Source organism: Entamoeba invadens, assembly GCF_000330505.1.
Source record: "Entamoeba invadens IP1 unplaced genomic scaffold scaff_1105074725673, whole genome shotgun sequence".
Classification (NCBI taxonomy): domain Eukaryota; phylum Evosea; order Mastigamoebida; family Endamoebidae; genus Entamoeba; species Entamoeba invadens.
Window position 1 is genome coordinate 42,813 of NW_004443789.1, and position 16,213 is coordinate 59,025.

General features: G+C 26.8%; 6 protein-coding genes across 6 annotated transcripts; 3 read left to right on the forward strand and 3 right to left on the reverse strand.

Moving 5' to 3' along the window:
• Positions 1-266: 266 nt before the first annotated feature.
• Positions 267-782, forward strand: EIN_217970 (hypothetical protein; the record flags this gene model as incomplete). The annotated part of the gene is made up of 1 exon (XM_004262055.1): positions 267-782. One exon carries the CDS (start codon positions 267-269, stop codon positions 780-782), a length of 516 nt encoding a protein of 171 aa, XP_004262103.1.
• A 1,655-nt stretch (positions 783-2,437) lies between these two features.
• On the forward strand, positions 2,438-3,538 carry EIN_217980 (hypothetical protein; the record flags this gene model as incomplete). The annotated part of the gene is made up of 1 exon (XM_004262056.1): positions 2,438-3,538. The coding sequence occupies one exon, from the start codon at positions 2,438-2,440 to the stop codon at positions 3,536-3,538; it is 1,101 nt and encodes a 366-aa protein (XP_004262104.1).
• Positions 3,539-3,775: 237 nt separating this feature from the next.
• EIN_217990 (hypothetical protein) lies at positions 3,776-5,074 on the reverse strand (the record flags this gene model as incomplete). The annotated part of the gene is made up of 1 exon (XM_004262057.1): positions 3,776-5,074. One exon carries the CDS (start codon positions 5,072-5,074, stop codon positions 3,776-3,778), a length of 1,299 nt encoding a protein of 432 aa, XP_004262105.1.
• A 948-nt stretch (positions 5,075-6,022) lies between these two features.
• Positions 6,023-7,021, reverse strand: EIN_218000 (hypothetical protein; the record flags this gene model as incomplete). The annotated part of the gene is made up of 1 exon (XM_004262058.1): positions 6,023-7,021. One exon carries the CDS (start codon positions 7,019-7,021, stop codon positions 6,023-6,025), a length of 999 nt encoding a protein of 332 aa, XP_004262106.1.
• Positions 7,022-8,113: 1,092 nt separating this feature from the next.
• Positions 8,114-8,698, reverse strand: EIN_218010 (ras, putative; the record flags this gene model as incomplete). Its single annotated transcript, XM_004262059.1, has 1 exon — positions 8,114-8,698. The coding sequence occupies one exon, from the start codon at positions 8,696-8,698 to the stop codon at positions 8,114-8,116; it is 585 nt and encodes a 194-aa protein (XP_004262107.1).
• Positions 8,699-14,748: 6,050 nt separating this feature from the next.
• On the forward strand, positions 14,749-15,942 carry EIN_218020 (hypothetical protein; the record flags this gene model as incomplete). Its single annotated transcript, XM_004262060.1, has 2 exons — positions 14,749-15,487; positions 15,692-15,942. The coding sequence occupies 2 exons, from the start codon at positions 14,749-14,751 to the stop codon at positions 15,940-15,942; spliced, it is 990 nt and encodes a 329-aa protein (XP_004262108.1).
• Positions 15,943-16,213: the final 271 nt, after the last annotated feature.

A 16,213-nucleotide genomic window follows, 5' to 3' on the forward strand; every position in this document is an offset into this window, starting at 1 on the left:
AGAATGAGGATTATAAATGTTATAACTTAATTTCAACTTATCGATATTATTATTCCGTTTAATTTATAACAATTGACTTTTTAAAACATACTTTTTTATAACATAGAACATGAATTATGTTAATGACAAATCAAAATACATTAAAAATTAGATAAATATACTTAATGAAAATATTCCTTTATTATTTAAACTCGAATAATTAAAGTATTAGACATCAAATGATTTCCATCTTTCTTATTGTGTTTGTAGCTCATGCTGAATATATTATGACCACTTACAACGAATATATGACTGTCTATCAACTCGATAAATGTTATTACACTGGAAGCAACACTTATACTAAATATGTCAAAGATGGCAAAAAAACCAGACGTTATTCATCAAACAATTGTGACAATTGGGATGATCAAGGTGTTTTTGAGCTTGATAACAATCAATTCTTTGTCAAAAACCTCCCAGAATACTCAGCAGTTGTTTATTCATACCTCGATGCAGAACACTGCGCCATCAAAGGAAGTGGACCATATCCAATGGAAATGTTTATAAAACCTGGTTGTGTAAAAACTTCAGAGACAACTTCATCAAAATCAGAATTTGTAGATGGGTGGTTTATTAAAAACATTTATGATGAATCTGAGATATGTGATGGAACCCCTTCTAATGTCGTGAAAAAGGGATTGGGAATATGCTTTACAGATGAAGATGGATTATATTACACAATCAGAGACTCTGCTATGACATTATCTTTTCTCTTAGTTGCGGTCTTGGCCTTTTTATTCTAATTAAATTATAGATGTGTTTTTAATTTCAAAATAATAGATAACATCGAAATAATTTGTTCTTCGTGAAAATATTTTGATAGATAAATAAATGTTATTATTAAGTTTAAAAATAAATCAATTTATACGTATTTTCCATAGTAAGTTGTTTAAATTATTTGTTATTTTATTTTAACATTTAAAATAACGTCCTTGTTTTTGTTTTGGCCTGTTTTTACTGTGATAATAATCCAATTTTTGATGATTTTTCTTTTTGGCTTGTGTATTGTTTATGCACATAATATAAACTCTAAAAACGGAAATTTATTTGATAAAGTCAAGATTTCCCAGATTTTTAGACCACTTGAATTTTGTTCATTGTTATTTAAGGTGTAAACAGCCAAATTTCATCGAATGATTTTTGTTTAAATTAAAAAATCCAATATCAATAATATCTATAACTCTTAATGTAAAAGGCCCCGTAGCACAGTCGGTAGTGCATCGTACTTATAGAATAGAGTTATGCGAGGGTCGCGGGTTCGATCCCCGCCGGGACCATTTTTCTTTATTTTTTTTAAAAGCATATAGAGTTAGTCGGAAAACGTTGTTCCAGTCGCCAACTTTGTCCTTTTTATCAATTTATACACAATTTGAAGTGATTGGTGAAACGGTCTAAACCATTTTAATGTTATTGGTTGTGTTATTGGTTATTTAGTTTCTAAATAGTTATATTTTTAATATCCTTTTTTGGGCTTATCTTTTACCGTAAATTGGGAACATTTTCATTAATAATTAACCAAAAATAATAAATAAGGTTAATGGAATAAATAAAGATTATGGACAGACTCCAACATATATTTTAAATGATAATAATTATTATAAAAAAATAAACTATATATGTGTTATTGTGATATAAGTTTTTTTTGATTAAAAATAAAAAAATTAATTTACATTTTAAAATAATTAGATTTTTTTAATTGTTTTAAATAAAGTTAAGTGTCTTTTAAACATTTTTATAGTATTAAACTACACCATGGTTTAAATCATATCAGATAAAGTTGTTATTTATAAAACATATTTTTATAATATGGGTATTTGATAATTATTCGTATAATAACAAGTTGTAAAATAAATTTAATACATTTAAGTGTAATTTTATTTCAGTATCTTTATTTTGAACGATATTATAACAATCTTGCCAATAAACAATAATTAAACATCATTGTATTTGAATTGTAAATACTTTCCATGTAATATAAATATAGTTGATATTAATTATTAAAAATTTATTAAATACAAATTTTATACTTTTATAATAAAATAATAATTTTATTACACCCATTCTAAATAATTCTTTTATTATGTATTTTTACAAAGAAACATATTTTTTGTTTTAAAAATTAAATCAGATGTATAATAAATACACTTAAAGGAGATTTAAAAAAACTTTATTAATACACTAAACCTTTTGATTACATTCAAATGATGTATTTCATAAGTTACGAATACGACAATATAATAAAATATTTACGAATTTATAAGATAAAATGTTTATATAAAAGAAAAAATTTACCCAGAGTTCATTTTTTACAATTTTAGAAAAACAATTTTATAAAAACGGAAAAAACAAAGAATTATTACCATAAATACTTGTCGTTTTAAAACTCAAAAAAATCAAAATGAGTCAATTAGACGGTTATCATTTAATGGTTGTTTCCCAATACTTTTCAACAATACAAGACTTCATTTCAATTGAGTTCGTCTGCAAAAGGTATTTAAATAACATGGAGAGGTATCACGCCAACCCAATTCCCCTCACTTTAAAAACCATAAAATACTTCCCAAAAATAGAAACACTCAACATTTGGTCCTATGACGACGAATTTTTTGGAAACGACATTTTCAACACAATTAAAACCAAAACAGAATTAAAAATAGACTTCTATCGAATCAACGTTTGGTTCAACGTCGACTACACTTTTACTCAAACGCACAGAGACTCAAATTTTACATTCAAAAGTGTGACTTATACAAAAGAAGATAGAGAAAAATATGGACCAATAATTCCAAACACTATTAATCGACTTGGAAATAACTGTTTTGAGTCCTCCAATGTAGTTTCCTTACAAATTCCGGACTCAGTGACTTCACTTGGGAATTTCTGTTTTAATTTATGTGGGGGGTTGGCGTCTGTCACGCTTCCAAAAACGCTGAAAGAGATTGGGAAGTACTGTTTTTACTATTGTGAGTCCCTCAGAGATATTGTAGTCCCGCAGTCTGTCACGGCAATAGGAGAGTACTGTTTTGGTTATTGCAATACACTCGCGACTATCAACTTTTCAAACTCGATTTCGGAGCTCCCCGATAACTGTTTCTACGCGTGTTATAATCTGCAGAACATTTCGTTTGAGTCGCGACTGAAGTCGATTGGAGAGTATTGCTTTGGGTACTGCCACTCCCTTAAATCAGTCAAAATACCGTATTGCGAATCTTGCATTAAAAACTGCGCGTTCTTCGATTGTGGTAATTTGACGTCGATAACAATCAATGGAAGTGTGAACACTTTTGGATATGGCTGCTTTTATAGGTGCAGTTCCCTCGCACTTGTCAATATCCCAAGCGGAGTGTCTGATATTGGAGAAATGTGTTTTAATGGGTGTGAGTCTTTGCGTTCAATTTCTTTGCCAATTAAATTGGGAAATCGCGAAAATATTTCTTATATCAGTTACTCGAATTTGGATAAAGTTGTTCTGACTAAAAACGTGGGGAGAAGCAGTTAATGTATTTTTTCTTGTTTTATTGTTTTAATATCATTTGAATTGAGTTGATGGAAATAAGTCTTGCTTGATAAAACAAACTATAAATATAATATTAACAATTATAGTTTCATGTTTTAAATAAATTATTAATAAACTATTGAATAAACTAAATAGATGATATATAAATACATTCATACATTTTAGTTCAATGAACATTTTCAACATTTTAAACGTTTCAAATCAATAATAAAAAACAATTTAATATATGCAGTTATTTCTTGGAGCTGTTTCTGGATCTAACAAGTACTCTGGGAATGGAGCAAACATGATTTGGTTCCCACAACGTCTTCTTTCTTCGCGATAGTTCTTATCCAGACATTTCACTGGGTGTGGATTCAGTCTGTTAGTCCTCATATCATAACACAATTTCATTTCATGTACTGAATATTTACTTGAACACGTAAAAACGGGTTCAGCGCCACATGCATTTTCAACAACTCTTTTGATGTCTTCAATGTTGTACATTTTGTTGGGTTCTACTTTTAATTCACTCTCTTTTAATATTTTCCAAACATCATATTTTCTATACAGTTTTATAGCGGTATTAATATATTCAAATATAGCATTTTTATTGTCGTAATTTAACATCCCACAAGTTCCATGTTTATCAAATTGGTACACTGAAAGTCCACATTTTTCAACAGAAATCCAATTTGCATATATTAAAGTTGTTAATTCCTCGTTATTTAAAATCAATTTTTCAGTCTTTGAAATAGGAAGCTTAAATTCACAACAAATGAGATTGCGATTAATTCGAATTTGAGGCCAAAATCCATGTAGCAAAAACTCTTCTCGAACACTGGGTGTTTTCTTTGGAATTGCACACCACTTTGTTCGGCAAACTTCACCTGGCCAAAATCTTACAATCGCAAAATTGTTGACTTTGATATCTTGGGGTTTATAACTGTCACAAAAATAATACTTTTCAAATAAAACGATTTTTGGTCTGAACGGAATTGGAGTCATTTCGCTTTGTGCAGGGTGCAATTGTGGTACTTGTTGTGGAATGTGTGGTGGAAGATGATGTTCAACAACGTGTTGTTGTTGTGTATATTGAACAACTCTAGGTCGAGCTCCAAGTTGTTCATATTGTTGTTGTGCTAATTGTTGAGGATGAACAACATGAGGGAAGTGTTGTGTTGGATATACAGTCTGTTGAGGAAGCTGTTGTGGATAATAGTAGTACTGTTGTTGTGGAAATTGTTGAAGATGATGATAGTAAAAGTGTTGTTGTGGTACATGTTGTGGATGTTGTTGGACAATTTCATGTTGAGACGGCAAGTTTTGTTGTCTTGGAACAAAAGGCGCAGTTTCGGGATTTAAACGATGAATGCCTGGTTGTTGTGTTTGAGGTTGTTGAACTGTTGGAAGAGTTTGTTCCAGTGATTTCATTTCGGGAAAATGTTGTTCGTCTTTTTCTTTTGCATGTTTTGGTTTATCTGGAGTTCCAGGCTGTCCAAACGAAAGTGTGATTAAGACAAACAAAAGCACACACATTATTTTTACTAGTTTTTGAATCCACTTTTTTGATTAAAAGGAAAAACATTTTAGATAAATATAATTTTTACAACTTTGTTCATTATTAAAAAGTTAAAAATTGACTTCTTATTTTTTGAAAGTTAATAAATGCAATTTTTTTGTTGTTAATACAAATTTGTCATAAATGTAATTGTTTTTAATATTAAACACAACAAAAGGCGTTTCACACCGAAGTATAAATAATCAAATGAATATCGTAATGTTAAAAAGGCACTATTTTTAATAAATACGGTATAAAATTAAGTTTGCCATTTTTTTCAAATAAAAGATAGAATATATAAAACCATTTAAATCAATACAATTTTTGCTTGTTAATCAAAAAAGATTATTATATTTAAACTTCGGTTTTTAATTCATATAATGTTATATATTCTTATACAGTAAAAAGTGTTTTATTGTGGGTTTTTAAACAGAGAAAAAACGTATATTTGTGGGTTTAACATGGAATTGTGAAGTAAATTCTATTCACCATTTTTCCATAAAAAAACAGTGTTATAGAAAATATTGTAGTTTTTTTAATTATAATAAAACTATATTATTTATCTAAGTGTACCTAAATTCAAGGTTCGAGAGCAAAATAATTATTTGTGGGTTTTGCATTTGATTGGTCCATTGACCCACAAATATAAAAACCCACAAAAAGACACTTTTTACTGTACTTAATTTTTTTAATTCGGGTGTTTATTTAAAGAATGTGTTGTGCTAGATTGTTTAAAAAACAAATATGTGGACTTTCAATGATTAAATTATAAACACATTGTATATAATTAATAAATATATTATATTAATAATAACACGAAAAACAGTAAAAAATTCAATATTATTACATATTAAATCAATTTTATTCAAAACAAAAATATACTTAATAATAATAGTAAATATTATTATGATTAAAAGTATTCATTCTTATTCATCATCTCTTATCAGCCTCACATTGTATTCGCAGCATTGTCGAGAACAATCGCATTTACAGACATAACAACATTGTTCCCGACAATCTTCATCACAGCACTTCACATTTTTATCATTCCACGTATGGCAATCGCAGTTCAACCACTGACAGCACATTATATAACACGGCGTGCACACACACATTTCTCCCCCACAAAAGAAGTTGCACGTGTAACAACACTTTTCTTTGCAATAACCACAGTCCCACACATACACATAACAATCTCGATATTTACGAACATTCCCACAACACCCACAAGTCATACATCCAACAACTTCGTCACACTTTTTATCACAACTGCAGCACGTGCAATACGTGCAACAAATGAGATTCCCGATAATTTCAAATAGCTTTAAAATTGGCTTACAAACACATTCACAGACATAGCAAAAACAGTCGCACGTCTTTCCACACCCCTGACAGATGTAGTCCCACCCAGTCTTACCATTACAACACTTCTCACAACACGTGTGCTTTGTGTCACAACATAACAACAATCTGCAAGGTACACAACAATATTTCGTATAAAACGGACACGTGCACGCTTCGTCACAATAATCGTAGTCACAACATTTACACCCCCAAAAACAAGCACAGCACTCAACAGCGTCGCACCACGCACATTCGAAAAAGTCGCAAATACAATTGCAGTGGATCAACGAATCACAAAGACCATTACAAAAGTATTTCCAGAGGAATTTAAGAGTTATAAATATGTTATAAAAAAAGTGGAGTATCAAATTGTGTGGTTTTGTGTCATTTGAATAATTTTGTTGTTCTTCATTGGCATCTTCAATATCATCTGCACCAATTTCAATCTGTGGGCCGTGGACTTCGGGAATGTCAGTGATGGTAGTTGGATCGTTGTGTACAGCTATAGTCGGCTGATTACATGAACAACTGATATCGTTTTCGAATGGTACAGATGAGTCATTTGAGACAAAGTCTGACATGGATTTTTCGATTTTTTATCGATTTTTTATCAAAAAACCAAAAAGTTGTTTCCAAAGTATTTTTTCATTTAAAAAATCCATTTTCGACTCTTTGAATTCAGCATTTAATTTTGCCTTGTTTCATAAAAAAAAAATTAACTAATTTTCATTATTTTATTAAAAAGTTTAATTATTTTATTAGGTTTATATTATTAAAATAAAGTAATACTGAATAACATTTTAACTTTAAATTATAATTAATATATTAATTCGTTTATTATTTTAAATAATTTTGATTTTTATGATTTAAGTCAAGTCGATAAAATTTTTTACTGGATAAGATATTCTATACTTATTAGTAATAACAACTATAGTTTTTTTCAATCAAATTATTAATAAATTATTAAAATAATATGAGAAACCCACAAAACTTTGTGTTATTAATTAAAATGTTTTTAATATATTAAAGAATGAACTATATGTAAATAACACTTTTACTAATTTTGTAATATTCATATTAAAAAAATTATGATGATTTAATTATTTACAAAATTATATTATAAAAAATTTAATTATTTAGTTTATTTATAAAAACAGAGTTATTTTAAAGTTAATTTGTTTATAATTGATAATAGTTTTAATAAACAAATAACTTCAAAAAAAATTTGAGAACAAGGAAATAACGATCAAAGAACTCATGAGAACGATTAACCCAAATGCAGATATAGGGTGCATTAAGTGGTGGTGGGTATCTTTATTATAGTAGTAGATATAATAATATTCATTAATATCTTTTTCACAAGTTTAGTAAGCATACACAATTTTTGGTGTTTTTTTCATTTGGCGTGGCATACTTTTTATTACTAAAACAGAGTGAAGTTATAGAAATTTAATTTGTCTCAAATTTATATCCAGTAAAAGTACCAATACATTTATTTTCTTTTAAAAAAAGATTAAAATTTTAACTTACACATTTTGGGGAGTCACTTTATATATATTATAGTCCAATGCTCAAATAAAAATTAACATAACGCTTTTTATGACAAAAAACTTTATTATTTTGAAAATATTGAAATAAAAAGGCCCAAAAACAATATCAACACAGCATATTAATTACATTAAAACGCAGTCTTGTTTTGATTTATAATCATAATTAAAATTATTTTTACTTGTTATTTTTTGATTAATAATTTCTGTTACTAGTGATTCAAAAAGTTTGTCAACATATATGTTGTGTTTCCCCGACACTTCAAAAAATAGAGAGCCCCACTCATCAGCAAGATCCTGTCCTTCTTGTGTAGATACTTGTCTTTCTTGTTCCAAATCACTTTTGTTGGCACACAAGACGAGGGCAATTTTTTCATCTGAAGTTTTGTTCAACTCTTTGTAAATTCGTTGATGAAAAACAACAACTTCTTTAAATTTCTCTTTGGAGTTGATGGGATACACAAGTAGATATCCATCTTTGTTTCTTATCTCATCATATAAAATCGCTTCACAACTTTCGGACCCTGTGACGTCCGTAATTTGAAGAATTAATTCTTTGTTTTTGAACTTCAATTTTTTGTTGTAAGTATCTACTATTATCGGATCATATATGTCTATAAATTCATTTAAAATATACCTTTTTATTAAACTGGATTTGCCAGAATAACAAGGACCAATAACAAGGACATTAAGTCGTTCAATACTATTCATTACAATTGGTATATTTAAAGATTTTATTTAAATAAATTCCTCTTTATATTAATAAAAAGATATAGTTTTTCATAATAATATTATTATTAGATAAATAATCAAAAGTTAAAATGGTTTAATAAAATTAACAACATCGTTTTTAATTTTTTTTAAATATAAATCATTTAAAATTAGATTTAAGTGTTTTATAATTTTCAATTATTTTTAATAATACAGTCAAGGGCGTCTATTTGTCGTGAATCCAGTAGAAAAAAGTATCTATTTGTCGTAAATAGACTGGCCAACCGATGACCATTATTTTCAATTATGCCGAATTTTTAAAGCAACGTTCCTTTTTGCCGAAACCAAAGTTGACCACACATATAACCGACTTTTGCTTTTACAAATAAATTATTAAAAACTAATTATTATTTGGAAGCGATAAACAAAAGTTAAATAACATTTTATTTATTTCAAATTTTAAAAAATAAACGTTTTTGGGAAGGCGAAAGGTTATTTCGCCCCCATATTTTTTCACCCTTTATTTTTTCACCCCCACTTTTCATTTTTATTTCAATAAACAATTGAAATTTTGTAACTTTATTTGAAATTGTTTTTCGTTTTTATTAGAATGTTCTGTGTATTATTTATAGTAAAATTTTAAATTAAAATGAAAAAATAGCGTGTTTGATTACTTAAGTTGAAAATAGCATTATATAAAAAACGATTATTGCAAAAGAACAAGAAATGTTAACAAAAGCAACTAATCGAAAACTCCATGTAAATAATTATATTTGTATTTATAGTTATATTATGAAATGGCTAAATGGTTTCATTTAATATTCACGAAGCTTTTGATTCAATTTCAAACCAAATACTTTCCAAAATTATTAAATTAATTTATTTATAATGTTTAGTGTAAAATAATACAAATACAAATAGCAAACAATAATAAATGATAAAAACGATTTAAAACTAAATTGCAATTTAAATAATTAAAATAAACTATAAATAATCAATGCATCCATTACAATTTAATACCATTGCTCCACCACATTTCGCGATATTGAAATCTGATAGAGACATGGAATTGCCTTATATTATTGGTTACAAATATTGGCCCAAAACTACTTCACGAGATTATTTTAGGTGTAAAACGTGTGGTAAACTTATTTATTGTTTCAAAGACGAAAATGGACATTTAACAAATTTTGAGTTTCGGGGGAAGAAAACAATACATGGTCACAATACAACAGATTATTGGGATGATCTATTATGTTTAAAATTAAAACAACAATCATTAACAGATTCTGGAACTTTAAAAAGTCCAATTGAAATAAACTGTTTTTCAAAAGTCGGTACTGAGGTGTCCCGATTTTTTGCATTTATTTTGTTTATTATTTTTGGGAATCGTTTTTTTGTAATAAAATCGCTTATTTTTTCCAAGTTAAAAAGAGAAAAACAGTCTTCAAAAAATATTTTTTTACTTGAAGAATTTTTAAGCATTAAAAAATTCCATATAAAATTTGAAATAACGGGATTTTTGTTTCATAAAAACACACGAATTATCCCAAAAGTGCATTTTTGTCAAAAGCAAATAAACTTAATGTCAAATTTTTTCATTATCAAACATTTTAATAATTAATGAAATATTCACAAAACAAAAGCTTAGTTCGAAGATTAGTATGCTTAATAGTGTTGTCACAAGAACAATAAAAATGACAAAATGATTTGATAACTTATCTTCGTTGTTTTTTAAAAAGTCGACATTCTTTTTGAGCATTTCAGTGAGAACATCTTTTTTAAAATATCCAATAACAAAACATTATTGTTATTTTGTATTATTTTTCTAGTGTTGCCCTTTGACAATTTTGGCTTATGCCTGTCAAAATTATCAAACATTTGCTATAATTTATTTGGTGTTTTTGGAACTCTTTATTTCATTATTTTTTATTCAGAGAAGATAACCACATGTTTGTTTTTAATTGAAAATATTTTTTTTAACGAAAGTAATTATCAGTTAAAACTCGACACAAACAACACCATCCCAATTCACTTAAACGTTAATTGTTGTGCTTTTAGGTCAACAATGCTGTGTATATGTTGCGAAGTATCGATTTATGGTCAAATCAAATAACGGGATCGGGTTTTTTGGAAAAAGATGGCTAATATTCCGATATTTTCCCGAATATGTACGAAAATAATTGAACGGGATTGGTATTTTTTTCAAAATAAAGTCGGTACTTTCGATTTTTTGTTTTTTATTTTTTTAGGAAAAAACAAAAATAAAAACGGGACTTTAGGAAGTTCTAAAAATATGACAGTACCGACTTTTGAAAAACAGTTTAGTATATGAGGCTTATATTCACGGATCTTCAAAACGACTTTCGGTTTGTGTGGGAATAGTTGAACATCTTCAAAAATAGACCCAACCCCAAAAACGTCTCTTCTATAATTTTAACAGAAGAAGAAAAGGAAATGTTGTTATATCAAGATGAATTTGTTTTAATATTTGGCGCGAAAGAATATTTTGATTTTGTCAAACGTTCAAATGTTTTGTTTATTGATGGTACTTTCAAATCGTGTCCCAGTTTGTTAGTTTTAACATCATCAAACATTTGTGTTTATCAAGCTTGTTTTAAATAAATGTTATTAATAACAAATTGTATAATTATATTTGTTTGCAAAAAACATAATATTTTGTATAACTTATTTCACAGAATTGTTTTCACAATTTTACACCATACATGCAATGCAATATGGTCAAAGTTTTCCTGTATTTTATTGTTTAATGACCGCTAAAAATTTAAAGAGATAAAATTGAAGAAACGTGTGAATCGAAAATTTTCCATGAAAACAAAATTGTAATAAGAGATTTTAAAATTGTTTTTCAAACAAATTTTTGGAAATGACACAATTTTAAAAGGTTGCCATTTTCATTTTTGTCAATCAATTTTCAGAAGGGTATAAGCACTTGGGTTTTCTGACCGTTATAAAGATGGTGATATTTTTAAAATGGTAGTTAAAATGCTAATGTCTTTGGCCTATTTACCAGAAAAGATAATTTCTGATGCATTTGAAGAAACGGTATTTGAATTTAAAGATGACAATGACGTAATAAAAATATTATTTTAGGAAAAATTATATTGAGGAGTGTTTAAAATTAGCTTTTGGTGTCTTTTTGGGATAGCAGAAAGAACAAATAATAGAACAAAAAGGTTTCACTCTTCACTCAATCGTTTTGTTGAAACAACACATCCTTCAATCCATTCATTTTTGAAAAAATTAAAAAAGTTTCAAAAAAGAATTGGTTTGCGTTTTTTCAGGTATACAAAATGTATGGAAAAAAGAGGCCATTTACGAAAATGTTGGATAAAAATGTGACACTCGAAGAAAAACAAGCCGAATTAAAAGGACTTCATCCCATCACAACCAAACAGTTTTTGGAAGACTGTGCTGTAATACTTGGGAGTAAACAAAATGATGTTATTTTTATAACCGAAACTAAGATTATTGAAGATGAAGTTGCTGAGGAAAATGCTTTAATTGAAGAACTCGTCAAAACAAAAACAACAGATCCTTATTTAAATGATTCTGAAAAGAGTGGACAAAAAAGCAAACAAAAAATGACGATAACGTTATAAGAGATAATAAGTTTGTTATTGTATTTAATTATTCAAATAAATTACATTTTGACAATTAAAAAATATAAAAATATAAATTATAATTTGTAATAACAATAAGTGTAGATATACCAGAAAATAAAGTAATTCAAAACAACCTGCTAAACGACAATGAAATGTTTTTGAGTTCAGCTGTCGTGTGTGATACAACAAAAGATCAAAAAAACATTTCTTACTAAAAAGAAAAAAACATCCAGTTAAAAGAAACGAATTTCAGATTCAAAAAAAATAAAAAAATTAGAATGGTTCAAAACAAGAAAAGAAAATCATTAACAAACAAATCTAAAAACAAAAAAGAACACGTAAAACAAATTCTTTTTAATGTTTTTTAAGTTTACAAATTCACATGTATAATATATCATAATTATATATACATATGTTACATATAAAATTTTGGTTTTAAAGTAATAGATATAACTTTTAATCATTATTTGTATTATTTTACACTAAACATTATAAATAAATTAATTTAATAATTTTGGAAAGTATTTGGTTTGAAATTGAATCAAAAGCTTCGTGAATATTAAATGAAACCATTTAGCCATTTCATAATATAACTATAAATACAAATATAATTATTTACATGGAGTTTTCGATTAGTTGCTTTTGTTAACATTTCTTGTTCTTTTGCAATAATCGTTTTTTATATAATGCTATTTTCAACTTAAGTAATCAAACACGCTATTTTTTCATTTTAATTTAAAATTTTACTATAAATAATACACAGAACATTCTTATAAAAATGAAAAACAATTTCAATTAAAGTTACAAAATTTCAATTGTTTATTGAAATAAAAATGAAAAGTGGGGGTGAAAAAATAAAGGGTGAAAAAATATGGGGGCGAAATAACACCCAATCTTTGGGAACACATGATTATTAAATACTATTTTTTTAAAAATAATATTTTTTGATATTCAAAAAATATAAATCTGTATGAACCAAAAACAATATAAATTTACCAAGAATATATTTTTTAAAAGTAATCGTCTTTTAAATAAATGATGTGATTTATAATTATTTTCAATAATCATTTTCATTAATATTATCTAAATTGAATATAACTATTGATTTTACAACATTATTAAATACATAATCATTGTGCAGTCATTTAATTACAATGTTATAACAGTAAAAATGTATAATGAATATGATTTGTAACTTTTATTTCAAAAATATAAATTAAAAGCTTATCAAATTAAAATATAACGTTGTGTTTATTTTTCGTAACTGTTAACCACTTATATGTTTAAATCATTGTTCATTCTCAAAATAACGTTTCAATTAAAACATATGCAATGTGTATATTACTAATGAATAATAACTTGCAAATTTTATACTTTTTATAATTTGAATTAAATTATCATGATTTAAAATTCACACAAATTGTTTTAATCGTGATTTACAATTTATATAATATTACAATTGTTTATTATGTTAAGAACTTCATTCTTTGAAATTACATGTATTTTATTTTTTGTACGATATATGAAATAATGTTTAACAGTCTTTAAACCAATTTATAAGTTTGTTTAAATGTATTATCCCAATTATTGTTTATCTTCTGTTGTTGTTATTGAATATCATGATGTTGGTAATTTGCTTTTGAGAAAAAAAAATCGATTATCATTTTTACACATAATGAAAAAATGTCAAAAACAACAAGTTGTACATATTTTTTAATAAAATTTATTATTTTATTACCAAAATGAATATTTGTCATATTTTGCTCAAATAATTTTAATACTTCATTCTATTTATTTGTTTTATTATTTATTAAAATAACGAACTTTTGAGCTGAAATATATAAATTAAAGCATTTTCTTTATTTCGTTTGCACGTTTAATCTATATGACTAAAATTATTATTGTTTACTAGTTTAAGTAAAAAAGAAAAGTAACAAGTCAAAATATGCTCAAATGGTTTAAAAATTAAATTTTGGGATTAATTTTAGTGCGGTTGGCCAGTCTAGTCGTAAATGAGTGACATTTGTTGATAATTCTTTTTAATATTGAAATTTATTTTTTATAAAAAATCCAGTTTTTAATTTAACAAAAGTTACAGATTCGAGAACAAAATATTTAATTGTCGTACACCCAAATGATTGGTCGGTTGTGCGACAAATAAGCATATTCGACATTTATAATTACGACAAATCTACGCCTTTGACTGTATTATAAACTGTTTTTTGTTGTTGGTTAATATTCAAATAACTATTGAATTTTACAAAGAATTCAACAGAAATATCAAGTCACTTTTTTGGTATTAAATCACCAAATTTTCTATCTAATACTTGTAAATAATTGTATATAATAACGAAAACTTATTTTTAATATGAAAATGATATTTTAGATCAATCATTTTTTTAACTCGAAAATCAATTTTTTAAAATGTCCAAAATTGATAGTTATCACGCAATGGTTGTCTCAAAATATTTTTCAAGTTTTGGTGATTTCGTAAAACTTCAATGTGTATGTAAAAAGTATAACAGTACCCTTGACAAATTTCGTTATAATCCAATTCCACTCACTCAAACAAATGTTAAACATTTCCCACACCTCGAGACTCTCATGATTTATAATACTTTCGATTATTTCTACTCGCAAATTGTATCACAGAATTATCATCTTAATCACTATCGCGTTGTATTTTTGTGTCCTGTTTCGTACAATTTTTACATGCAAAACAGCGAAACCAAAAATTTCGTTTTCAAAAACGTTTTATACACAAAAGACGACAAAAAACACTTTGGAAATACAATTCCCAAAATAGTCAACACTTTTGAAAAAGATGTTTTTCAATATGACACGACACTTATTATTATCACTATTCCACAACAAATAACGTTGTTACGTGAAAATTCTTTCTTTTATTGCACTAACTTGACTTCTGTAGTATTATCAAATGTTAAAAAGATTGAAACAAGTTGTTTTGACCATTGTTTGTTCTCTTCTATTGTGTTACCTTCAACTTTGGAACATCTTGGGGATAAGGCTTTTAACTACTGTTATCACCTTAGTGAGATCACAATACCAGGAAGTGTCACATTCATTGGTTCTTCGTGTTTCTGGGGGTGTAATTTGAGGACACTTGTTGTTGAAAAGGGGGTTAAATATTTGAGTGAAAGATGTTTTGAAGACTGAGATTATTTGAGTGTGATAAAAATAGCAAGCAGTGTCACATCTCTTAGAAAATCATGTTTTAGAGGGGACATAGGAATTAAGGGTGGAAATTTGCCAAATTATATTAAAGAAATACAAAGCAATTGTTTTAATTATTGTAGCTCACTCAAAAGAATTATTCTTCCAAAAGATATTGAATATATCGGAGAAGCGGCGTTCTCTGGATGCGAGTCTTTAAAAGAAATAGAAATACCAGAAGGTATACAAGAATTGCCAAAGAAGTGTTTTTGTGATTGTTCTCATTTAAGTAGAGTCAAGCTAAGTGATAATATTAAAAGACTTGGTGATATGTGTTTTGATTACTGTGAAAAGTTGTATGAAATCGAACTACCAGCATCACTCACTTATATTGGAGATGATTGTTTTCAAAAACAAGTTTTGTTCAAAAAAAGGACAAAATAAATTGATTTTTTATTTCTATTTAAAGTATAGCATAAAAAAATCACTTTGACATAGAAAATAAAAAGGTGGAAAAACGTTTTAGAAAAAACCGCTTTTGATAATTATAAATAAAAAAATAAAATGTTTTTTAAATGTTTTCTAAATGTTATTTGATTTTTTTTATAAAAACCAAAAAAAACATCATTTTCATTTTGCTTGAGTAATTTTTGAAATGTTTAAAAAAGTCAATTAATATTTATAATATGGTGAATAGCTGAGTTATTACACACTG